Raw genomic sequence first — 24,940 nt, forward strand, 5'->3', positions numbered from 1 at the left:
TCTTCATACCTTCAGGGCAGACATAACAAGTGGTTCGAGATGATGGCTTGTTATCTTTTTTGACCCAGCTGTGTTTCTGCATTACTCTACAGCATGTAACCTCTTCTGTCACTCTTTCAAATGCAATTCTGTCTGTTTGGGGTGGCAAGGGAGGCTGGGTGAAATATATTCCATCACTGAATTCCACAAAAACTGTATGATATGAATTCTTGGTTTTAAACCAGCCCTACTGTATGTATACATATATCTGCTATGATGTGTTAAAGATGCCAGAGAGGTTATCTGAAATGCCTAGTGTATTCAGCTCTTCTGTGCTTTTCAATTCTTGGTTTGTTGAAGGTTTGCCTTCAAAATACCTTCATTCCACACAAGATTCAGTCGTAGTGTGGTATTGAATTGCTCGCTGAAACATACATACAGTATGGTGTGTCAGTAAATACCACACCACTCTTGTCTTTGAAACTAAATTGAAAGAATTTTTAAAAAAGCAACCGAAGGACCTAAAAGAAAAGATTGTTATGTTAGATTTTTATGTAATAATACAATATATGTCTAGTGTATTTATTGTCATGGGAACTGGTTTTTGGAATTTAAGATGTTCATGTTCATTTAAACTGTCTAGTGGTATGACACTTCCATAGCTTTTAATTAATACAAGGCCTAAAATTGCTTGCGTAAATCTCTCTTTTTTTTCTCTCACTCTCTATCTATTAAAAATATATGTAAACCTCAAGACTCAAAGTGGTTGTCAGCTGGGGGCTGGCGTGGACCCACTGGAAATTATATATATATATATATATATATATATATATATATATATATATATATATATATATATATATATAAAATAGAAATCAAGATGTAAGCTGACATAGTATTTATTTTTTCAATGTGTTCCCCCAACAACTGTAACAAATTTTATTTTTATTATAGTCTTAAAAAGTCATGGTAATGGGGGTCCATAAACATAAATAAGAAAAACCATTTAAAATCATAGTTATATAAATTCAGTTTATAAACTTAATTATATGCAGATGTATATATAACACAAATATGCATACAATTTTTACAATATTCTTTAAAAAAGGCTATCTTTTAGGCTAATAATTTTTCCTTGCTAGGTTCAGCAAATTTAGGTTATTCTTTCAGACTTTTAAATCATACAGTGAAATCGGATTTTAAGATTATTTAAAATGATTATATTTAATAATAATAATAAACAATAAAAAATGTGTATAGAAAGGCGTCATATAATATCATTTTCAAGTGCGCCACAAAAAAAGTCCCTTTAATATTCTATACTCTCTATATTATCTATATTTATATGGTATTTTATTGGCTGCATCCAAACACTCTAAAATGCTGCCTTTGGAGGCAGGCAGCATTCCAATGCAGAAAGGCATCAAGGCACGTTTAAATCTAAATTCTCACTTCCTATCTTCGGAGGTACCTTCTTCTGATTGAATTTTGAAGGCAGCATGATGTATCCCTTCCTTTGATATCCCACAATCATGTGCGTTTTATTTCGTGATCTTTGAGCTAAAAAGGAGAAGGTGCCGTCTGAAAGTTCCGTTTGGTGGTCAGTTTGTGTGTAAATCATAGACTGTATAAAAACAGGTGTAAATGTTTATTTCTGATTAACTTTTTGCACTTTTGATGTTAGTTCTAGCGATAAATCAGTATTATAGTAATAAAATATGAATTTACTTATCACAAAAACTCGTTATATTTTGTTGTAGATCATTAAACCGTTATGCTGCCTCAGAACTCCAAGTAGTCTTTGGTCGCAAGTATCCACTAGAGGGCCTGTGTTGTGAGGTCACTGTTGCAGGCATTGTTTCCGGGTCATAATTTCATCGCCATTTTACTAGTGAGAATTGGAAAGGTAAGGGATCGTAACATGTCTGTAAATCTTCAATCTAAATCTTTAGTCCTGTGCTTCTTATTCTCCTCAGTTGCGGCAATCTCTGAATTTGTAAATTGTGTGCGTTTAAACGAGAGAATAAAGTTTTTTAAATAAGTGTTGATGTAGACGCGGGGCCTAACGCTTGCATAGCTAGCAATACGACGACGCTTATTTCTATGTAATAAATGTCATAATTATATGCAGTGAAATACAGAAAGGTAAACGCACTAAAATCCGTTGTAAAACAACCCGCGTGCATTTGAAGGGTACATGGGCTATCCTAGACTGGTTTTGCAGTAGTCTGAGTGAGAGCAGTATTTCTGTTGTGTCTCAGGAACTGCAGCTGTGCAGCTTACATTACAGCTGTAATGATCGACCATGAAAAAGCAGGGCTTGTTTTTTATGTTCTTATAAGAGAACTGCCATTCAAAACTCTTAAATGCTCTATTTGCACTTACTGTTGATTCTGTGCAAGTAAGTGTTTATTTGGTAAACATCTGCATGTGTATTTCATGATGCTTCTGGCACAGGAATCGCACGGTGAGAGATGTGGGACCAGGGAGGACAGCCATGGCCTCAGTGGCCCCTGGGCTCACAGCAGCAGTGGATGCAGTCATTTCAGCATCAGCAAGATCCAGGTCGGCAGTTGTTCTTTCCTAATTGAGCTTGCAGATACTAATCATATGGTTCAGTTGTTGAACCGCTCGGTTTGGTGCAGTGTTTGAGTTTGGTGTAGTGTTTGAGTTTGGTGTGGGTTTTTTGCAGGTCAAGTGGACTGGGCTGCTCTAGCACAAGCATGGATTGCACAGAAAGAATCCACTGGAGGGGTTGCCGACCAGCAGGTGATTCAGCCCAACGGCCAGGAAATGAGGAGCATGGAACCTCCAGCCCATAATAACCATGGTGCTTTTCCGGGCAATCATAATTTTGGCAGAGGTTGGCAACCAGGTAAGGCCAATTTTTCAGTTTGACTGTGAGCATTTTAATTAACCTAGGCGTATGTGTTCTGCTGGAATGGTGTGCTTCACTGTGGAGTCAGACATCTCCAATCCAGTCAACAATTGTTCGATATAACAAAGCCCTCAACCTTTTTGCTTGAGTATCCATTTCATTCTGACATGCTTTGTAATACAGATGAAATTATCTGTTGCTACTGCTGTTTAGATGGGACTTTAAATATTAAATAATCGGTCAGGAATAGTTCACCCATAAATTAAAATTTACTCACACTACGGGCATCCAGTCCGGGCATTTTTTTTTCCCTCTCTGATACATTACATATTTTACATTTGTTGCATGCCAAAGTAGGGCCAATGCATTTGTCTGTGGAACTTATTGTTTACTTGCAGAGATTTACAAAGTTTGTAACTTAGGTTTGTATTTGCTGATTGTTTATAGAGTGGGGAATGCATGGCCAGCCTCCTCCTCCCCCTCCAGAACAAGCATGGGTTCCTCCTGGACAAGGGCCGATGGATGTTGTCAACCCGTCGGAAGACACTAACAGTCAAGATAGTTTGGAGTTTCCTGGAGACCGACACCATGGAGGCTTTCCTCAAAACAGTCATGGGTTTGGGGGTCAGCCTGAGCCTTACCCTATAGGCCCAGTTGGCGTCAATCAGTTTGATTATCAGGTACACTTACTTGGGTGTGGATTATCAAAAGTTATTCCCAGTCCCTTAACTTCCCAGTCTTAATCACATTTATTTCCGTTTCCTGTTAGCATGGAGCTGCGCCAACAGGGTCAGCATACGGACCACCCTCCACTGGCTTTCATGCACCTTATTGGCCCGAAGGACCACAGAACAGAAGAGACCGGCTCCCTGGCTTCAGACCTGAACGGCCCAGATCCCCCAATCAGATCGAATTTAAACCAGAGACGCCTACTCTTGGTGATTTATAAATATTGATTAATGTCGATGCATAGGAAAAACTGCTGTTATAAAAGGCTTCAGTTGAGATATTGTCTTAATTCCTGGTCTAGATGCTGTTAAACGGAGGACTTTGCCTGCGTGGATTCGAGAAGGCCTTGAAAAGATGGATCGTGAGAAGCAGAAAAAGATGGAGAAGGAGAGGATGGAGAAAGAGCGTGCTGAAATGGCAAATAATGAAAGGGATAACGATATTGTAGTGGAGGAAGGTGATGGGCCTCGGTTGCCACGCAAGAGCAAATTTGTAAGCATCCTTTTTCAGAATCTGTTTACAACGAAGGAATCTGCTGCGGTTACTTTGGCAACTGTTGTCCCGGGGTTCGCTGACAAGCACTTTACATGATTGTTATCTTAAATCAAAGACCCCTTGAAATTTCCTTGATGAGCGTGTTGATGTATTTTAATTAGAACATTTTAAAATGTGTACACTACTGTTCGAAAGTTTGAGGTTAGTATATTATTTTCTTTTCTTTTTTGAAAGAAATGCCTTTTATTCAGCAGTGCCTGCATTAAATTGATCGAAAGAGATGGGTTAAGACTATTTACTAAAAAAAATTTCAAATGTTCTTTAAACTTCTTATTGATTTAAAAAAAAACAGTTTGCACAAAAATATTAAGTGGTGTGCAACTGTTTTCAACATTGATGATAATACTATGTTTTAGTCTCAAAACAATAATATTAGTAACTTTTAAACGGTAGTGTATATCTGCTAAAATATATATTTTTGACAACTTCTAAGAGTAATCTAGCACATGGGTTACTAACTGACAATGACAGAGCCACAAAACTCCAACTGATTTCATGGACTCTTTAAATTGAGTTACTTTGCTTGTTAGCAGCTGCACACTAACACTAATAATTCCTCTCGGCGCTTATGTCATCCAGAAGCGTATGGTTTCTGGTCCAATCACCTACTCCTCTTTAATTTAGGACAGTGATGATGAGGATGGTGAAGAAGATGGTGCCGGGGAGGATGGCGTATCAGGAAGAAGGTTGGAGTTTGGTGGTAGAAGTTCTCCTCCTGTTCAAGAAGACCAAAGTGAACCAGAAATGACAGAAGAGGAGAAAGAGTTTCAGTTGGTGGGTTCACACACGCACACTTCTGTCTCGGCATATATCTTCCACACTTGTGACTTGTGCTTCTCAACCAGTTCTATTTGCTCCCCACAGATGCTGATGACTAAAACTCTTCTTACCGAAGTCCTCCTTGAAGTCACAAATGAGGAAATCTTCCTGGTGGCTAAAGAGACTCATCGCAAAGCCACTAAAGGTCTGCTCCTGTTCCCTTCTGTCCGTGCAACTGTGCCTTCAAGTTTAATTCTGAAGAAAGAACCACATTTCCACAGAAATTAGACTTGGTTATGTTTTGACTGATAAATATGGTGCCTTTTTGTCTGACATGCATCATGGTAATACTTTATGATAAGCCAAAGTGCAATTCTTCATCGGCCATTCTCTGCTAATGCAACAGAAGACATAAACCGCAGAGGCAGGTTGAAAATGGTCACATAGATGCAGTTAAATGCTATCTTACCAAGGGTTCTCAGTCAAATCTGTTCCTAGATTTACTTCCTGTAAAACAAAAGTACTTCCTCACGTCTATGTTTGCCAGACAGCTCCTCATTACGAAAGTGAGACTGTATTAGTACACACAGGTTCTTTCCTCCTCCACTGTTTGCTGTTTTTGATGGACTTTGTGTGATAACTTTTTTCTTCTCTCCATCTTTTTTTTTTTTATTTGTATCCTTTTTTCTTTTATTTTGCCTAAGGCAGCTCTTGTGAAAAGTGCATATGTGTACCCTCATCTCTAGAGACTCTTGCCTATGCGAAAGTGGTGGCTGTATGTGTTTTTAACATGTTGTTCCTGTTGTTGATGTGAATCAAAGCTCCTGCAAAACAGCTGGCACAGTCAAATGCACTGGCTTCTCTGACTGGTCTCGGTAAGTGTCTTCATATTTTGGCCCGACGGGGGGTTGGGGGGAATAAATGGGGGTGGGAAGAGGGGCTCTCTAATGAACTTCAGTACATTCTCGAGCTCAAGCAGCAGATCTTCTCAATAGTTAGCTTCCAGCAACACAGATTATAAAAAAAGCATGCTTCGTTTATTGAGGTGGGCTTTAGTGAAGTATCATGTAGTGGAACGAGGGACTGTTAGCGACTATGATTGCCATGCTCCTGCTGTCCGTTATAAGAGAGGGGCTTTGTTGCTGCAGGAGGGCTGGGTGAGTACGGCTCGGACGAGAGTGAGGATGAGGAGCGAAGTCCAAAGGGGTCAGACTCCTCAGACACAGACGATGAGGAGCTGCTGCACCGCATTCACCAGAAACAGGATGCCTTCCGGCGCAAAGAGAAGGAGCTACAGCAGCTGCAGGAGAGGCTGGCACTGGAGGTACAGACTGTAAAAGGTGGGTGCATCTAGAGAAAAGTGTGAACATTTTAATGGCATTTAAAAAAAAAATTTTTTTATAGTTTATCAGAAGAAATTTATAAAATGTATTTATTCATTAAAATAAATTCTATTATTTTCATGTATTATTATTTTTTGTTTAAATTACATAATGTAGCGAATAATCAAATTAATTATACTTAACATTTGGCTGAGAAATTACCATCAAAAGAAAGTCATTTTGTTAAATGAGAAAAGCATCATATAAACATTTCAAAAAGTACCTTTTGAAAGGAATATTTTGTGTGATTTATCAGGTTTACACAGACTTAGGCTACAATGGTTATGGTAATTTTTTATAACATTTTTAATTTAAAAAATATTTTATTTATACTACTTTTTAAGTCCTATAATATGTTTTTATTTGTTTTAAATATATATTCAACCTTCTTGTCAAATGTGTGTACAGTAATTTTTCTTTGTGTGTGTTTTCAGAAGATTTGGCATCAGACAGAGTAAGCAGAGAGAGGGCAGGTTATGAGGAGGAGCAGACAGAGTCTAAACACAAACAGGAAGTTAGGGAAAGGGAGGCAGAGCCCACATTAGAGCGACGCAGGTCACGTAGTGAGCCAGAAGTCAGTGAGGTCAAGTGGGCAAGCAAAGAACACACAGGGCGTAACGGAGGAAGTGCCAGCCCCTTGGCAAGTGAGCAACGTAGCCGCACCTCCACCTCCAGCTCTTCCAGCAGCCGGTCCTCTTCATCCTCCTCATCCTCAGCCTCCTCTCGCAGCTCCTCTCGCTCCTCGTCTCCCAGAAGGAAAAGGCGTCGCAGCCACTCTGCCTCTCGTGGGACTCGCAGGCGTAGCCGAAGTCGCAGCTCTCACAGACGTCAGTCGGAGCGCGACAAAGCCAGAGATAGAAGGCGGAGTAGCCGTGCACGCAGCACCGAACGTTCCTCTCATCACAGGAAGCGCAGCCATTCACGGCAACGCAGATCCAGCAGGGGCCACAGGAGCAGGTCCAAGGCCAGTCGCAGCCGCAGCAGGGAGAGGCAGCGTAGCAGGGACCGCAGGCGCAGCCGAAGTCGCAGTACAAGCCGCAGCAGGAGGAAACAGAAGGCCTCCAGCAAGGACAGGGAGAGAGACAGGAGGAAAGAGAGGAGCCGGAGCCACGAAAAGGATAAGAAGAAGAAAGAGAAAGATTTAGATAAAAAGAGAGACAAACAGAAGGGCGAGGGCAGTTCAGTAAGGGACGAGGAAGACGATGCCAAATCGAGGCGAAAAAAGGAGAGCGACCCTCACAGTGAGAGGTTTTCCCGGCAGGACAGTAAATCTAGCAAAAAAGGCTCTGCCAAAGCTAGCAAGAAGTACTCTGATTCAGAGTCCAGCAGGAGCAGGTCCCCTTCACCTGAGGTTAGCAAAGAGAAAAAGTCTAAGAAATCAAAACGTAGTCGATCAAGGTCAACGGAAAGGTCACACAAGTCTGGTAAGAAGGCAAGCCGCAAACACAAGTCTAAGTCACGATCAAGGTAGTATCCATTTTCTTCCTACTACTTTTTTTTTATTTATTTTTTTATTGTTTATTGTGTGTGTATGATTAATAGTATTTATAATATCACAGCTGTTGCAATTCAAATTATCCTGAAGTTGATTTTAAATGAATGTGTTTTTTATATTCACAGTCACAATGTTGAATGTGTAATTTCTGAATTGTGCACAAATGGTTCGGACTGTGCTTCCTTAGTGCTACAGACATTGATGTCATTTCCCCCTTTTCTCATTTAGTGTTGATCCAACAGCTGTTTACAGAGTGTGTATAAAGTTCTGGATGTGCTCTGCACTTGTGATTGCACTAATAGTCTGTCCAACGCTTCTCTTGCAGGTCGACGTCTCCCAGCCGCCGCAAGCGTTGAGGGGCGTTCTGTGCACTTCTTTTAAAATTCCATGAGTTAACAGGCTTGTCTCATTATCGAGGCAATGTTGTAGGTGAACTCTGCACTCCAAACCTCCTCCCTCCCCTCATTTTGTAAATATATGGTATTTTTAAGTGTTGTCTTCAAAACAGGAGATTTTGAATGAGTTTCTTTTTTTTTTTTTTGCCTTGTATTATGCAAGACTAAGCGTTCAAGTAGTCAGTAGAACCTTGAAACTGTAACATTTTAAAACCTAACACCAGAGGAAATAAATTCTCGTTTCATGTATATTGTCCAATAAAACAAGAATGATTCTTTCTGTCTGACATGGCCTGCCTCTTGTTTTTAAAGCTTGCTGCTTGAAATGTCTGATTGAAGACATATGGAAAAAAAAAGTAAAATAAATTACGGGCATATTTATAATAGATATAGATTTTTTTTTTTTTTTGTTAAACCACATGAAAATTACAGTTTTGATCACACTCTCGTGGTCCAAGAAACATGAGAAATATCCATCAACTATTTTCAATATAATGAAAGTGATATGGGGATATGGATGTCAAACTCCACAAAGACCATAGAGCACCATAAAGGCATCTCTTGTATTCTATAGGTACTAGATAGTATTATTACTATACTGAAGCTATGTGGTGCCTTTCACATTAAATGATGAGCTGTTAAAACCTAACTAGTTTTATGAACTGAATTATTCTTCACAGCAAACAAAAAGTCATACACGTTTGAAATTAAGCGAGGGTTAGTATAATTTTACAGTTTTATTATATGAACTCAACTTAAATTTGTTTTTTTGTATTTGTTATTTGAGAAGTGCGTAGAGAGCAGGGAATGTTAAGTGGTTTTGAAGTCAAGCACACACTGTATGTTGTGGTTGCAGATTTCTGGTTTAATTTAAAACGTATTCCCTTTTTCAGTTTTTAATCTTTTGAAAAGTTAATCGGTTAAAAAAAAGTGAAAATGTGAGTCGTACTGTTATACAGGATAGGAACGCTTTTTTTTTTTTTTACATCATAATGTTTAAGGTTATTTTTATGAATGTATACCTACCTTATACATTCATTTAATTTTTTTAAGCTAAGATAAGGTTTTCTGCACCATATTGCTTTTATCAGATAATTTTAAATGGTCTTATTTTCCATGACACATTAATGTCTAAAAGTGATGTGATGTCATCATAAAGGTTGTATGCACAATAGCTTAATTTTAAAATTTCAAAACACTGTTTTAATTAGGGATGTGCAATATACTTTTTTTCTGCCTATTTGATTTCTTTATATAACAAATTTAACTGCATTTTCATCACCTTTTATTTTTGACATTAAGATGGCATTTTATGTCTTATAATGCTTAATCTCTAAAAATGTAATAACCTCAAAAGTTTTGTGAAAAAAATCAGAACTGTGAGTTTTTATCTTTTAATTCTTACTTTAAAACTGGAAACTGAGTTTATATCTCACAATTCAGAAAAATTCTGAGAAATTAAACAAATTTTGGAAATATTATTAGAGTTGAAACGAATTGTTTTCTATTTTTATGTATTTTGTAACTTATTCCTGTGGTTGCAAAGCTGAATGTTGATCCATATTTCGTCCCATGATTCCTTGATGAATAGAAAGTTCAAACAGAATTTATGTGAAACAGATTTTTGATCAATTTAATGCATCCTTCCTTGAATACAAGTAGTCATTCTTGATGATAATAACCTTATCTGAATCATTTCTGTTAATCCAACTCAGACTGTTCTATCAATAGTACTGGCACGTCCAGAGATAGAAAACAGAAGCATCTGTCCCATGTCCAGGTAATTTCACCAATCAGGATGAAGGAGTGAGGACAGCAGCTAGAGTTTATGCAGCATGTCTGTGATTCTTGTCTTGGCAGCTGTTTCCAAAAAGGTCAGGATGGATATTGCGATTGTCACTGTAAGCCTTTCCCCTCGCCTCCTGGAATCATCCAGTGCACAATTTCTTCTCCTTCCATGAACACGAGATGAGTTGTAGTGTACAGCGTATATGGCGGTGCCCCGGGGGTTTGTTTAAATGAGGGACCTCTGTGCTGTTGCTGGTTATTACGTTGTACTTGAGGAATGTGTGTTTTCTAGTGATCAGGCAGGGAATTCCTTCAAAGCCGATGGGGTTTGTTGGCAAAGATGGGCTGAGTTAACAGGATTGGCATTGAGCACCTCGGGCTTCTTTGGTCTGCATGGTCCATCCAGGCTTTTGGGGAAGATCGTGAGGATGATGCCCTTAGGTCCAGCGAGAGGAGCAGTGAGGATGTGCGATCGCTTCAGGATGTCAGAGGCATGTGTCTAGCCAGAGGGGCTAGCAGTAAGACGTGTTTGTGGCCCAGGAAGCGCACTGTGGAATTGCATTCTGTGATTAGCTTTGGATTTTCTGTTTCACGTCAGTCTGATGCACATGCATTCTGCATGACCAGACGTGATATGTTTTCTATCCTAATGCCATCTTAACCTCATTTTGTGACCTTTGACCCCATTTTCAGGGATAATTTGTTGAATGTGCATGGCGTGCGGCAGTTGAGCAAACCTCTAGCTGGACTCCGAATCCTGGATGTCGCCTGTGGTGGAGGTGTGCTGAGTGAGGTAACTAGTGTTAATTATGAAAATGGCTACAAATAAGTATTGAGCTAGCTGTATTAGTATTTTTTCAGTTTACTGTATGATATTTTGTTATTTGAGATCTGGTCTGGGTGTGGTAGCAGTATAAAGCTGGTCTCACGTTTGTTAGGTTTATAACATGCATGATTATTTTTAGCTGGCCACAAATGATAACTGAAAACCTACCAACTGAACTACACGATTAAAACAGACAGCTTCACGCCCAGTGATTTCCTCCACTGAGATAAACACACTTTCTCCAGGCTGTCTCTTTGCCTGATGTGTCATTGTTTTGTTTTGGAGAGCATGATGTCTCTTGAGTGTATGTCATGCAAAAGCTTCTGTTGGAAGATCCCCTTTAGGGCACATCATTGGTAGAGACAATTGACTAGTTACTGCAGCCATATTTCTGAATGACCAACAGAGGGCGATGTGCAATTTTGTTATTGTTGTTTTTTTTCCAACTTTTTTTTTTATATATACACCTAAAAGTTTTACATCCAATTTTATTTTCCATTAAAATGTGTTTACCATACAAATCTAATACAAATCCACAATTAAAAACTGCTAATATCTCTCCTGTGGGTTAGTGTTGTTTTTAATATTTATATATATTATAAAGTTATGTAAGTATATATACTTATATAATATATAAGTTTACATTTCTAAACATTAATTTTTGCCATTAATTGTAATAATCCAGTGAGATTTTTGTTTGCACAAAGTATGACAACAACCAGCACACAGAGATCTGATCTCATCATCATCCAGTCTGTCCGAGTGACATGATGAATAGCAAAAAATGGCAATGAAAACTTTTCTACTGACACACTACAGCAAAATATAGAAAGAACTGACTTGACCATTTTTAGCTGGTGAAAATACTAATATAGATTAGATAGATCAGTTTTCATGTTCATGTTAGTTTTAGTTTAAATAATTTGTCTGCTTATGTCATTACTATTCTTCGTTTATTTTAGTTATTTTAGTCATTTCAGTAATTTAACTGAAATGTATTTCACTACATTTGCCTAGGCAACATTTCTAGTTTTTATTTTAAGTTTAATGTGAATACTTTATTTTGTCAGTTTTGTTTTAATTGCTAAAAATAATATGTAGTAATTTTAGTTAAAGTGAACAATAACTAACACTGCTGTGGATGCTGTCAAAGACGGCTATCAAAAAACAAAGTAGCACTAACCTTTCTCAGCCTCTAGGGAGGTTAGGAGCAGACGTCCTGGGAATCGACCCAGTGGAGGACAGTGTGCGGACCGCAGAGCTGCACTCCTCCTATGATCCTGATTTACGAGAGGGAGTTCGCTATCAGGCCTGCACCCTGGAGGAGCTCGCTGAGGAGGAAGTAGAGGGATTTCATGCTGTAGTGGCATCTGAGGTGGTGGAACATCTGGCTGACCTGGATGCCTTTGCCAGCAGGTGTTGACGGTGTGTCAACATCACTGACACATCACTGACATCTGAAACAGTGACAGCAGCATAAAAAAGTGACCGTGGGATTCCCAGCAAAGAGAACAGAATGGACTGATTTAATCTCCTGTGTCAGTGTGCCAGAGGACAAGAGTTACTCCAAATCCCCATAATCTTTATAATCTCTAATGCGGTGACATCCAGGCACTTTCATCAGTCAGTTTCTGTTTTGCTTTCTTTGTTTCTTTTCAGTTTCATTTTAGATGGTTTGTTGTTTAGAATTGACAAAAATCACTGAATAATTTAAATGTAAAATAAAATACATTGATAAATCTGAAATTATATTAAAAAAATATTACAATAAAAAAAGTATGTTACTGCTTTTATATGCATTTATATTTTAAATGTATTTAATTCAAGGAGGGAACACTTAAAGGCAAGGCAGTTTATTTATATAGCACATTTCGTACATAATTGTAATTCAAAGTGCTTAACATAAAAGAAAGTAAAATAGTCATGAAGAAAAGTAATACAAAAATAAAAACAAGCAATTTTAAAACTTTGGAAATGATTTAAAAATTGATTTATTTAAAATGAATTTAAAACAGTTAAAATAGAAAATTATTTTACATAAAATACAGTGCAATCGGTTCGGACATCGCACAATACTTATTCAATAAATGCACAGCTAAACAAATGGGTTTTGAGTCTAGATTTAAATGTGACTAGTGCTTTAGCACATCTTATCTCTTCTGGAAGCTGGTTCTAACTGCGGGCGGCATAGTAACTGAAGGCGGACTCCCCTTGTTTTGTGTGAACCCTTGGTATTTCTAACTGACTCCTAATGATCTTAGTGCTCTGTTAGGTTTATATTCTGTGAACATATCTGCAATATATTCCGGTCCTAGGTCATTGAGTGATTTATAGACAAGGATCTTTTTACACAAAATTTGTGATATCATTATAGTGTAAATTAAATTAATGTTAAAATACAATTATACAATAATAAAACAATTAATTGATGTATGCTATGAATTATGTTTGTTTGATTGTTTTTTTTTAAGCCTGGTGGCTCTCTTTTCATCACCACTCTTAACAAAACCAACGTGTCCTACGTTTTTGGGATTGTGGCAGCGGAGCAGCTGTTGAGGATTGTTCCGAGTGGAACTCATGACTGGGAGAAGTTCATCAGCCCAGAGGATTTGGAACGACTTCTGGAGTCTTGTGAGTGTTGCCTTTGTCTTCCATTTCATCTTTCATTGATCAGTTTCTGGGTATTACCCCTTCACTTTTCTATCACAGATCTTCTTTGCAGTTACTGTTGGAAAAGCCTGGTGTATATTACATAATGGTTCAATATGATCTCTTTTTTTCCCTGCTATAATGATTAATGTACAGCAGAATGTATTCCTTGCTTTTACCATCTTTTTGTCTCACTTTATCCCAGTTGGTTTCTACGTGGAGGCTATCAGAGGCATGATATACAATCCTCTCACAGGAGCGTGGAGCTGGCAGAAGAGCATGGCCATCAACTATGCACTGCATGCAATCAAACGCAAAGAAGAACCCCAGCCTGACGTGGTCTGGGCTGAAAGTGAGAATCTGGATGAACCAGGTCGAGACACAAGTTACAGCTGAGCTATTATAATGTGGAAATGCTATCAAAACAGACTACACTTGCTCGAAAATAGAGAAATAGCCCAAACTCAAGGTGTCAAAATATGTTGCATAGTGAAGAATTGCTGAATCAGTAATAATAATTCTTTGCATTGTGTTACATTGTGATGAGAATTTGAGACTGAAGCACTTTTGATCCACTCAACATGCCATAGTCCATTTCAACATTTCACATGTCATTTCAAAGATTCTTTGGTATATTTTTAATAACCATTTAGTTGTGTGTATTGTGGTGGTCATCTTTGATTGGTTCTTGTCAGAGGCCAAACAGACAAAGAGAATTATATAATGATTTGTGACTTAGCACTTTAAAACTGTAGGTACTTAATAAAATGAAATCAGTTATCATTGAGAAGGAGTTTTGTTCAGACCGAACAATTCTCTACTTTGAGCACTTCCTTAGAGTTGTACTGTATCTATTATAAATTGAAAACTATTTCAATGTATTATTCAATGTACATTTATTAATTTTTGTAACATTTTTGATAATTTTACATTATGCATGCATATACTTTTTATTTATTTACAAAACAAAAGGTTTGGCAGTGACATAAATTTTGTGTTTTGCAAAGTTTTATGCTTAAGCTGTTGTGGTATTCATTCACACTGTTTCTAGATTATTGTGTAGAGTGACCAGATGCATTTTTATTGCTAGTATTTTACATTTGAGCCCCTGAGGAACTCAAGCAATTTATCGTGATGTGCACCTATGAAGAAAAGCGAAATGGACGCTATTAATCACTGCAAACCACGATGTCCTTCGAATTAAGTTTAGCTCTGCGTCTGCAGTTTAATAATAATAATAATAAAAATAAAAAAACGGAATATGTTTTATATTCCTAGCTTCCCTGTGTGATGCGTCGTGACGTCACTGAGCTCCAGCACAGCAACAAAAGAGGATGCGGAGCTGCGCGCGGGAGCCGAATCCCGTTAAAATGCATGTGTTTTGCTTTACGAGACCTAACACATAACCATGTAACATTTGTCCGTATTTATATGGATAAATGAAGTGGCGCAGGATTCGTTGTAGGAAGCGGGGGGAGAGAGAGAATGTACTGGGTCGCTGGTTTTGCCTCCTCCCGCTCGTTCGTGGTTGATCTTGGCCGGAATCAGAGCCCGTCCCTCGGGTTGTGTTGCTCTGATGAGCGTCACTTATTTCATGGATACATAGTAGCCATCCCTGTGCAGGATTTCGGCGGGATCATGTCGGGTCTGGTATCGGATTCCTGGTGGAGGAAGACGCTTTACATCACCGGAGGTGCCCTGCTGGCTGCGGCTGCGTATCTGCTGCACGAGCTGCTCTCCATCAGGTCAGTGCTGTGGCCTGCTGCTGTGATGTCAAATGATAACATATATGAAATGACTTACTGTCATTGTTTACAATATTTCGTAATGCACGCATTATACACATTTGAACCTCTTGAGGGAAAAATGTAAATACTGGTCCGCTGGCAATGTCAGTGTCAGTGAGGTTCTCGTGTTTTCTTTGAGCTCGTGTGTCCGCTGGGCTTTATCAAGTCACGTTTTCGGTTTTTGACCGCACGGGAGCATATGAAAACGCCCCGTCAACGATACCCAGCTGCAATTGCCCTTGTTTACATTCGCACTGAACAAAACCTTGATAAATTCGTTTTCTTTTTAGTGTAAATAAAGCGTCATTATGCAGCACGTGATCTTGACTGTTTACTTCGCTGGATCACGATGTCCTTGAGTTGTGAAGCGACCTTTCTTGGCTCATCTGCAAGGCCATTACCTAATAAAAATTCAAGGGTGGCCTGAAATGCTCTTGGAGGAACTAAATAACTTCCGTTTTAGCTGTAGTTAGTTTTAATGTGGAGACTAGACGTGGTTACAAAACTTGACTACTTGACTGGAGGATTTCAGCACCACAGGCAGTGGACAGCGTCATGTTTGAGTGTTGAGCTCTGCAGCATTTGGATCGTACTGATGCTTTACACTTGCAATATAATCTAGATTGGTCTTTGATTTTGTCGTAAAAAGACATAAATAGACATAGTTAGGCCATCAGAATGTTAATTTTAGAGCCACGTGGAAGCATCTAAAATGCATATATGAGAGGGTGAGTAGCATCCTTATAGATCTGAATGGCCTTTTTATGGTCACAGTCTTCAGCTAGTGTGCCCAGGACGGCCACCAGAGGGCACTCCTGTGTCTGTTTGTAAGCACATGGCTTGTCATTGTTGCTCTCAAGTCTACTGTCTGACTCAGCCCTTCTTTTCTCATTATTGTTTAAGTTACCCCACCTACGTTTCCCTCGTTTGTGTCCCTAATTATTCTCCTTGTGTTTGCAATCCTGGGCTTCTTGGTTCTGTCACAGTCGGCGTGGAGAGATGAGGCGAAGACTCAAATGCAGGAAATTGACTCTTTATTAAAAGTAAAAAAATAAACAAAACTAACAAAAAAGGAGGAAAAACAAGCAGGAAGGCCAGGCCCAAACCAGGAACACACAGGCATAGCCGACCACATACAACAACAAAGAAGCACAGGACTGCAATCACAAGTATAATAAATAGGGAGACACAGGTGGAGTAACTGAAACAATAATGAGATAACAAGAAGGGTGGGGTCACACAATAGACTGAAGAACACATGGAAACAACAAAAACAGTGACAAGCCATCTGATCAAAAACAGACACAGGACTTCCCTTTGTTGGCCGTCCTGGGCTCACCAGCTAAAGACTGTGACATTTGTTAATTGGTAAAACATTTCCAGAGTTTGTCTCGGCCTGGATAATAAACTGTGACTGTCTGTTAACTCTAAAAATTGCATAGCACCCAAACAAATAAATACATGCATACATGGAAAATTGTTGTGATCTTTTGACATTAATTTCTTAACTTTAACCTAATGGTTAATTACAAATCCACAGGTGTAGTAGTTGTGTTATGTGATCATCATGCAAAGGAAAATTTCTGTAAAATTTGTTTAATGCACTATAAAGGTATTCATAATTTGTGTCGTAATGTATTATGTTTTCATAACTTAAGTTAAAATGCATTAAAATATATTTGCAGATTCCTTATTACATCTGCAATTGTGTTTATCGTGTGTTTTGATGTATTATGCTTTCTAAACACATTTTAGATGTTTTTTTAAATATAAATATATTTTATTTTCTAAAATGTTTTATTTTCTAATATTTTAGAAAGTGTTATAATTATTATATTATATAACACTTTAAATAATAATAAACAACCAAATTAAGATATAAAAAGATTATTCAATTATTATAATGCTTTTTAAAAAGATATAATGCATTATGAAATTTAAATTTAAATTTAAATTTAAATTTAAATTTAAATTTAAATTTAAATTTAAATTTAAATTTACATTGTTGTGTATTATATTAACCTTGCCCTGACAGGGTCTCCTATTCACTTTACCAGTAAACCCTGTTATTATTTGGATATCTGTGTTTGTTATTGATGCTTTGAGAGTAGAAATCATGATTGCTTTTTTCTATTAATGATGGCTAAATGTGGACGGATTTGTCCCATTGCACCTCAGAATCTGTGCTAATCTTTCTGATCTATATTGAAGGGATTTCAGGAAATTCTAAATCATTTTTCCCCTTCCCCCACAAAATACCCCGAATCAGAATCATATTCAATAGCCCATATGATTTGGATAGTTTGGTTATACAAATCACATTTTTAGAATATAGTTGAGAATTTTTGAACTTGTGATCAGAATAGGACTAAGCTGGGTTGTTTTGAAAGCTCAGGCTTGGACTTGTAGTTCCTGCTTGTGAAATAAGACCTGTCTGTGTCCTCCCACACACATCCTGCTCTTTTCTCATAATTATAGTATAAGACCTTTTCCGATGCACTCCACTTGTTTTGGGGGACTAAATAGCTGCTTTCAAAGCTAAATAATGTTCCTATAAAACCATTTTCTTCCTGTACTTCAGCTGGTAAAGAATGGTGCCTTTCAATGCCAGGGTGATGGATTCTCCCAAAGAACAAATATGCTGATAAAATGCATACCTGTTTTTGCTCAAAATGCATGCTAACTAAATACAAATAGGAAGTTTTGTTCCATATGTCTGACTGTGATATTTAATCATTAGTATTTTGAGTGATCTTTAATTCATCTGTTTATATTGAAATCTTGAGTGAAATATTTTTCTGGTTTTAATCTATGGTTGATTCTCCTCCTTACAGGAAAGAACAACAGTTGGATTCTAAAGATGCCATCATCCTTCACCAGTTCTCCAGGCCAAAAAACGGGGTGCCAAGCCTTTCACCTTTCTGCCTGAAAATGGAGACCTATCTGCGCATGGTTGATCTCCCCTATCAAGTATGCATATAGGAGCAGTTTGGATTTTGGAGTCCTATTCCTTTGATCAGTGGTGACATGCAGTTATTGGAAGTCACACCTCTGCTGTTGAAATGTCAATGAAATTCATGAAAACCCTTAGAAAATAGGATTGTTTTTTAAGTTCACATCCAGATGCTTCAAAAGAAGGAGTGGTGTTTGGGTTATATTATATTAATAATGATGCTTATTATTAATTGCTAAATTAGAATTTATGGTTTGTGTCTTTTCACCCTCAGTATGCTTCCTTTTTTCAGAATTACTTCGATGGAAGCCTCTCTTCCCAGGGCAAGATGCCTTGGATCGAGTATAATTACAAGCAGGTGTGCGGGACTGAATTTATAATTGACTTTCTGGAGGAGAAACTTGGTGTGAGCCTAAACAAGAGTCTAAGCGCTCAGGAGCAGGCGGTAGCGCAGGCCATCACCACCATGGTGGAGGAACACTTGTACTGGTGAGTCATGTGCTGCCTTTCAGAATGAGTCACTCTTCTTCTGTGGAGCCATCTCTGAAATGTGAGGATCAAATATGCACTTACAGATAATTGACTAGAGTGAGTAGAGTTCTGCAGTTTGTTTATTTGGCTTGGGAGTTTATTATTTATTTTGAAAGGCTTAAAGGAATAGTTCACCCCAAAAATGAAAATTTGCTCAAAATTAATTCAGCGTCAGGCCACCCCAGATGCAGATTAGTTTTTTATCAGAATGTAGTTGTAAAAACTGCAGTTAATGGGTGCCATCAGTTCAAACAACTGATAAAAGCATCACAATAATCCACAAATGATGCACACAAAAAGAGTTGATAAATCTTTGTCTTGTGAAGCGAAACGTTGCTTGTGTGTAAGAAAGAAATTCATCATCATTAACTTCAAACCTTTGCTTCTGTATTGTTTTCTAATGTTGCTTTTCTCCAGTGAAAAGTTGTCTCATCTGAATCAGGAGAGAAATATGCATAGACCAAACATGGTTTATAAGCCAAAACAGTTCTAAACAAATACACTGAAAAAGTGGTATTTTAGCGACATTTTAAATAAACAAATTTAATTGACTAACCTTCAGCAAAATGTTTTTAAATGTAGCTTAAATTGATTCCAACCACTTTTTATAAAAATGAATGAAAAGTTGTATGAGTTTGTAACCATAAACCACTAAAATATGCGTGGTAAGCTTACAGTGTTCTGCTGACATGATTTGCAGTGCAGGCAGCAGATTTATAAAATTACTTGTGCTAAAACATTATCTTACACATTGGGTATCATAGTGTAAGCATTACACTCAGGAACAAAACAATTGTACAACAAGTCTCTTTTCTTTTATTCTTTTGTACTTTTATATTCCTTTTTCTTGTGCATTCTTCACACTGCCTAGAAGTAAGTTACACTGTGCTTGTGCTATATATAGAATTCCACATGGCTATTGATTGAATAATTCATAAGTCTGAATATTTATGTCCACTCCAGAGTAGTGTTGTGTATGTCAGCTGAAGAGCTTGCTGAGCAAGAACATTTATTGAGCTATAAATAAGAGTAATGGATGTCATGCTGGGAAATAGGCAGGAAATCTGGATTCTGACACTGGTGGGTTTTTGATCAGGTAATGAACCTACTGTAACGTACTTGACCCAATTCAGTAAAAAAAAAAAAAAAAACCTATAATATCAGATTAAGACTCAGACATGTAAACAAAACATGTAGTGTACAATACTGTTTGATGGAATCCATATATTATGTCCTGACAAATTTAATGTTGGCCAATGCAATGTTTGAATTTCTGGTGCAGAATTTACACGCTGCAGCTTTGAATCTGATTTAAACTTGATGAAAGGCTGATTGTAAATTCCAAGTGGTGAGTTCAAAGCCATGAACCCAAAGAGCGCTCGAAGCCATTTTGGATGAATGGTTTTTATTAATACATTGCATACTGTGCAAAAAAGTTAATTAGAAGACTACTTTAATTAATTTGATTCAGATAATCACAGAGCAGAGAATTAATTCAAAGTTTAATCTCAAAGGCCAAACTGAGTTTGTTTTCTGTGTGATACTAAAGCTGCACTGTTATAATAAACTCTGAAATATAAACAAGCCCATTTTATGACGAATTGCTTGTGCTTATGATCAATTATTTGTTGAAGATTTCCTCATTTGTAAGTTGCTTTGGATAAAAACAGCTGCTAAATAAATGTATTATGCAAGTTAAATATGCAGTATAGTAAAGTTCTAATATATTTTATTCATGTTGTAATGCACTTAATATATCTGCTTTCTAAAGATTTCAGTTTGGGAATCAATAAAACTGTGCATCTGCAGTTTGTGAATTGTTCCTTTCATCTCTCCTTGCAACATTGCTTACTTAAGAAAAATGACAATATAACAGCCAGCTAATAATATAATACATTTCGTATTATTAATGTGTTGTATTCATAATATGATGTTTGTATTTTACCCACACAATATAAATGGCTCTTTATACATGAACATTTATTCATCTCTTTCTCCACTGATCTCTGTCACTACAGGACCATTGCTTACTGTCAGTGGGTGGATAATGTTCAAGAGACTCAAAGGATGCTGGACTTTCCCGGGCCCCTCAGTGACCTGCTGAAATGGATCCTGTGTCAGCTGACTGGTGGCATTGTAAAGCGAGAGATGTACTGTCACGGCATCGGCTGCTTCACTAAGGAGGAAGTTTACACCCTCATGGAGAAGGACATGCGCACACTGGCCACACTGCTAGGTGAGCAGGACAAATAGAGGGTTAAAATGATACTTTGTCAGGAGCATGTTTTTGCGATGTGTACAATGATTTGCAATGATTTATTTAATTAAATATTTGATTACATTTTATTTTAAGGTCCACTTAACATGTTTTCATGGTATCCATTGGTTAATTGAATAAACGTAAGATCTAAATATTTTAGTGTCTTTTTAGTTTCTGAAAACAGTAATTATAAAGAAGTCTGTTATTTTGTCTTCAATTTTGGCCGGGGATAATATTTATCTTCTGCACCCTCAGGGGATAAGAAGTACATCATGGGTCCCAAGCTGTCCAGTGTGGATGCCACGGTGTTCGGTCACCTTGCACAAGCCATGTGGACACTGCCTGGCACACGGCCCGAGCAGCTCATTAAAGGTGAGCACGACCTCACAACTGCAGTTTTGTAGTCCTAATAGGGCCAATAAAATAATTGGAAATATCTGGAGAACAAGAGATAGATTCATGCATGTCTTTTTTTTTTAGATGTTGTTTTATTTAAAGGGATATTTCCCCCTGAAATTAAGTCTTTCATCATTTTTGTTCCAAAGCTGTATGGCTTTTTCTTTCATGAAACACAAAAGGCTCTATTCTGTGCAATGCTAGTGGACCGGTACACAAATAAGAACAAAGTTATTTTCACTCAATAATGATTTAAATTAGGTCACAAAACTATCATATAGTTTTAGAAGACATGTATATAGTGCATAAGTCACAAGGATTTATTTTGGAATACTTTAGGGTAGCAGTTTTGGAGCCTGACGGCACACATCAACATTCAAAAAAGCAGTTTGGACATTTTGCCTAACATTTCCCTTTGTGTTCCTAGAGGAATGAAAATTAAACGGGTTTGAAAGTTATCCAAAATTTAATTTCCTTTCAATTTTGTGCTATGGTATGGCAGTTTGTTAAATGTCCACTAGATGGCATTATATGCATTTATTTATGCTTCTTCACATTAAAATTTCGACCTAGACAGAATGTCAAACCACCTCAGCAGAATAGAGAGCACGAGTCCACTTCTGAAAGTAAATGAAATTGTATACATTTTATCCACTGGGCTTTTTTTTAGATGAAAACTACATTACCCATGATTATCTACCAATCAGAGAATCGCTGAGAATGCATCACAAGAGCGTCTAGCAACCACTAACTCTCAGAAAGCACTTTGAATAATGTAATGCAATAAATGTAAAATATGTAAAATCCATCCAGTACACAGACTTGAACTCTTTGTGCAATTTTTTTTTTTTTTTTTTTTTTTCAAATCAAAGTTTCTCATTACCCTTGTTGCTGGTTGGTTTGGTTCATTGCTTATGACACTTTAATAAAACTTTTTTTTTTTAATCCAAATGGGTAAAATGAATGAGGAAAATACTTGGAAAAAGTGGTTGGGGATTATTATACTCTACATAAATATGTTGCTGTATTCTAAATTTGACATTAATTCTGAGTGGAGACACAATGACAAAAACCAGCCATTGAGCAGACCATGTTTGACAGGTTTCAAGCTGCACAATGAATAACTATTTCCATCTGCACACAGGAGAACTGATCAACCTCGCCATGTACTGTGAGCGCATACGGAGGAAGTTCTGGCCCGAGTGGTTTGTGGACTTGGAGGACTTTTGTTACGACAGCGACAATGATGCTAGCAGCGGGACACCTACCTGCTTGCTGGACCTTGGTCTCTTTTCCAGGACAGACACTTTAGAGGGAAGTGATCTAAGCCTCCGGTCACACAGTAATACACACTCGCAAGACTCGGACCACTCCGCACGCTCGCTCTCAGACTCTGACATTGAAGCAGATGGCTCGGATGTGGAGCAGCAGGTCACGGGTAAAATCTAATAGAGGTTGCTTTTTATCTGGTGTAAGAGAGCTTTTTGGGATGCATTGTGGCTCCAGAACTCTTATTGACATTTTTTGCCTGGATAAATCACACTTTGATTAACCTAAATAAAAAAAACTAAACGTGTCAGTCATGGACATGTACACATCAAGATTTACACCACAGAAGTTGGACACATGTTAAAGATCCTTCATTCTCATCATTGTAAAAAAAATTGTCTCCATCCTTTTCAGAACTGTTTGTTTGTTTCATTATGGTTTCTAATTAGCTTTCATTTCAAGGAAACAAATATTTCATGGTTTTACAGACCACTTCCCAGACAGCAAGCAGTTTTCGGCCCAGAATTGGCCCACATCTGGTCCGCATGGATTTCACGTGGGCCAGATGTGAGCCAGATCTGGGCCGAAACTGCTTGCTGTCTGGGTTTTGATGTCTCTTTTCTCTCTTACTTGAATCAAAAATTTGCTCCAGAACAGAATCATGTACCAAAATACTAGCCTGCATGATTCTAGGATGTTTGTGCAAAGTTGATAATTTAACGTTTTGTGCCAGCTGAAGAGAAATCTGTGTGAACTCCTTCCTCCTGTTCAAACCTAATCATTCCGGATCCCAGATCAGCCAAAGTAAATAAAATAGAATTGATGGAGATGGATAAAAGGATTTATAAAGCGTTTAATCCCGATTCCGCATAAAATAAGAAAATTAGAATCCAATCTCCACAAATATTTCGGCTAATTCAATAGAACCAAATCCCGTTTTATTTGTTAGGGCTCCAGTGTGTGTCATCAGTGTCAGACTCTTGATCAGTCTGAATGGTGCTTAATGCCTGTGTGCCTGACTGCAACCATTTGTACATGTGTGACGGTCTTTTCTCTTCATCCCTGTGTCTCTCTCGGTTGGATTCTGTAATACAGACCGGTTTGTGTGTCCCCAGCAGAGGGCACTGTGACCATTCACATGTCGAGTGGCTCCTATTGCCGTTGCAAGAGTCTCTTCAAGCTTCTGCCTTAAAAGAACGTTTTAAATATTAATGACAACAGTGAACCTCTAGCGAACTCTAAACGGACATATTTTGTGGTGTAGGAGTCTGATTATACTTTTTGTGTGCGTGTACCTAAAGTGTAGTGCATTGGAGCAGATTTGTCTTAGTTGAGGGAAGATTGTTGCGATCAACAGCCGCATGATTTTACCCTCTTTTTGATAAATTTACTTGAAACCCAAGCCTGTACTAAATTAATTTATTTAAATCCCTAATAATAATCTTTTATGCTGAATTCTGTTGTTTACTTTCCATGTTGTTTTGCACATTTTAGATTATTGAAAGATTTTGGACAATGTAAAGATATGTATTGAAACATTAGAGGACTTAAAACAGGGTCCATACAATCAGTGAGGTATATTATGTGTGTGTATGATATACAGTAGTTACCTGCATGTGTGTTTGTTTGTGCGTCTATATGTGTGAGCTAGTGTAAAGTTCACCAGAGGAAATCTATCAAATATTTATCCCCTGTATAGAATCAAGGTTGAAGTTAAATACACATAAACCCAGTCTCTTATGAATTTTGTGTTAATGATAATTAATTTGACACTTATTTTTGGGCATAAACTAATAAAAAATATTTTTCAGTGACTTGAGATGCTCAGCTAAAAATAGTCTTTTCGATTCATTATAAATAACAGCTGAAGCAAAATTCACATTAAAAAAACATGCATAATTTTACCCTATGCTGTATGTTTATTAATAGACTTTTAGAAATGTGTCGGTGTGTTCGGAACATAGCTGGATTATGTTCTCATAAGATGTCAGTTTTGCTATAGATCTTTAAGCCATATTAGAGAATTAATTTCCTGTTTGTGGAAACAAAATGATGTGTGTGTGTGTATATATATATATATATATATATATATATATATATATTTAATACACAAGATTTTACCTACTATGAATCAGCTATAAAACATGTGCATTAAAACCCTCTCTTGAATGCTTGGTTAACCTGAACTGAGTGGTTGCTTGACAGTTATTGCTCTAAAACGTCAATTAAAATAGCTGTGACAGTTTAAACATGCATGATGCGTATCTGTTTGTTTTCTTCTGCTTTTATTAAGTATTATGCAACAGTTA

The 24,940-nt window shown here is 37.5% G+C and overlaps 3 protein-coding genes across 4 annotated transcripts; all 3 read left to right on the top strand.

Moving 5' to 3' along the window:
- The first annotated feature begins 1,796 nt into the window (after positions 1-1,796).
- On the top strand, positions 1,797-8,456 carry LOC113116029 (arginine/serine-rich protein PNISR-like). Of its 2 annotated transcripts, none has more exons than XM_026283855.1 (12): positions 1,797-1,885; positions 2,437-2,544; positions 2,672-2,854; positions 3,305-3,537; positions 3,627-3,795; positions 3,888-4,078; positions 4,766-4,915; positions 5,006-5,105; positions 5,722-5,775; positions 6,049-6,240; positions 6,720-7,749; positions 8,103-8,456. In XM_026283855.1, the coding sequence occupies exons 2-12, from the start codon at positions 2,454-2,456 to the stop codon at positions 8,131-8,133; spliced, it is 2,424 nt and encodes an 807-aa protein (XP_026139640.1). In that variant the 5' UTR covers positions 1,797-1,885; positions 2,437-2,453; the 3' UTR covers positions 8,134-8,456. The 2 variants fall into 2 exon arrangements, with proteins under 2 accessions (XP_026139640.1, XP_026139639.1); XM_026283854.1 differs by having other exon boundaries at positions 1,798-1,885; positions 6,717-7,749.
- Positions 8,457-10,163: 1,707 nt separating this feature from the next.
- Positions 10,164-13,908, top strand: LOC113116766 (ubiquinone biosynthesis O-methyltransferase, mitochondrial-like). Its single transcript, XM_026285098.1, has 6 exons — positions 10,164-10,180; positions 10,654-10,753; positions 11,979-12,202; positions 12,338-12,386; positions 13,258-13,417; positions 13,641-13,908. Exons 1-6 carry the CDS (start codon positions 10,164-10,166, stop codon positions 13,829-13,831), a joined length of 741 nt encoding a protein of 246 aa, XP_026140883.1. The 3' UTR covers positions 13,832-13,908.
- Positions 13,909-14,748: 840 nt separating this feature from the next.
- LOC113116030 (failed axon connections homolog) lies at positions 14,749-24,674 on the top strand. Its single transcript, XM_026283856.1, has 6 exons — positions 14,749-15,180; positions 18,057-18,192; positions 18,468-18,664; positions 20,725-20,942; positions 21,222-21,338; positions 22,507-24,674. The coding sequence occupies exons 1-6, from the start codon at positions 14,921-14,923 to the stop codon at positions 22,809-22,811; spliced, it is 1,233 nt and encodes a 410-aa protein (XP_026139641.1). The 5' UTR covers positions 14,749-14,920; the 3' UTR covers positions 22,812-24,674.
- Positions 24,675-24,940: the final 266 nt, after the last annotated feature.

Source organism: Carassius auratus, chromosome 16 (assembly GCF_003368295.1).
Source record: "Carassius auratus strain Wakin chromosome 16, ASM336829v1, whole genome shotgun sequence".
NCBI lineage: Eukaryota > Metazoa > Chordata > Actinopteri > Cypriniformes > Cyprinidae > Carassius > Carassius auratus.

What these genes read in the sequence shown, in the direction of transcription:
- LOC113116029 (XM_026283854.1), top strand. Translation starts at nt 2,454, where the DNA reads ATGTGGGACCAGGGAGGACAGCCATGGCCTCAGTGGCCCCTGGGCTCA. An exon ending in AGGAGAAAGAGTTTCAGTTG is followed by an intron (nt 4,916 to 5,005) that starts GTGGGTTCACAC and finishes TGCTCCCCACAG; the next exon opens with ATGCTGATGACTAAAACTCT. An exon ending in TCATCGCAAAGCCACTAAAG is followed by an intron (nt 5,106 to 5,721) that starts GTCTGCTCCTGT and finishes TGTGAATCAAAG; the next exon opens with CTCCTGCAAAACAGCTGGCA.
- LOC113116766 (XM_026285098.1), top strand. An exon ending in GTGGAGGTGTGCTGAGTGAG is followed by an intron (nt 10,754 to 11,978) that starts GTAACTAGTGTT and finishes AACCTTTCTCAG; the next exon opens with CCTCTAGGGAGGTTAGGAGC. An exon ending in TCTTTATAATCTCTAATGCG is followed by an intron (nt 12,387 to 13,257) that starts GTGACATCCAGG and finishes TTTTTTTTTAAG; the next exon opens with CCTGGTGGCTCTCTTTTCAT.
- LOC113116030 (XM_026283856.1), top strand. Translation starts at nt 14,921, where the DNA reads ATGTACTGGGTCGCTGGTTTTGCCTCCTCCCGCTCGTTCGTGGTTGAT. An exon ending in CACACTGGCCACACTGCTAG is followed by an intron (nt 20,943 to 21,221) that starts GTGAGCAGGACA and finishes CTGCACCCTCAG; the next exon opens with GGGATAAGAAGTACATCATG. An exon ending in GCCCGAGCAGCTCATTAAAG is followed by an intron (nt 21,339 to 22,506) that starts GTGAGCACGACC and finishes ATCTGCACACAG; the next exon opens with GAGAACTGATCAACCTCGCC.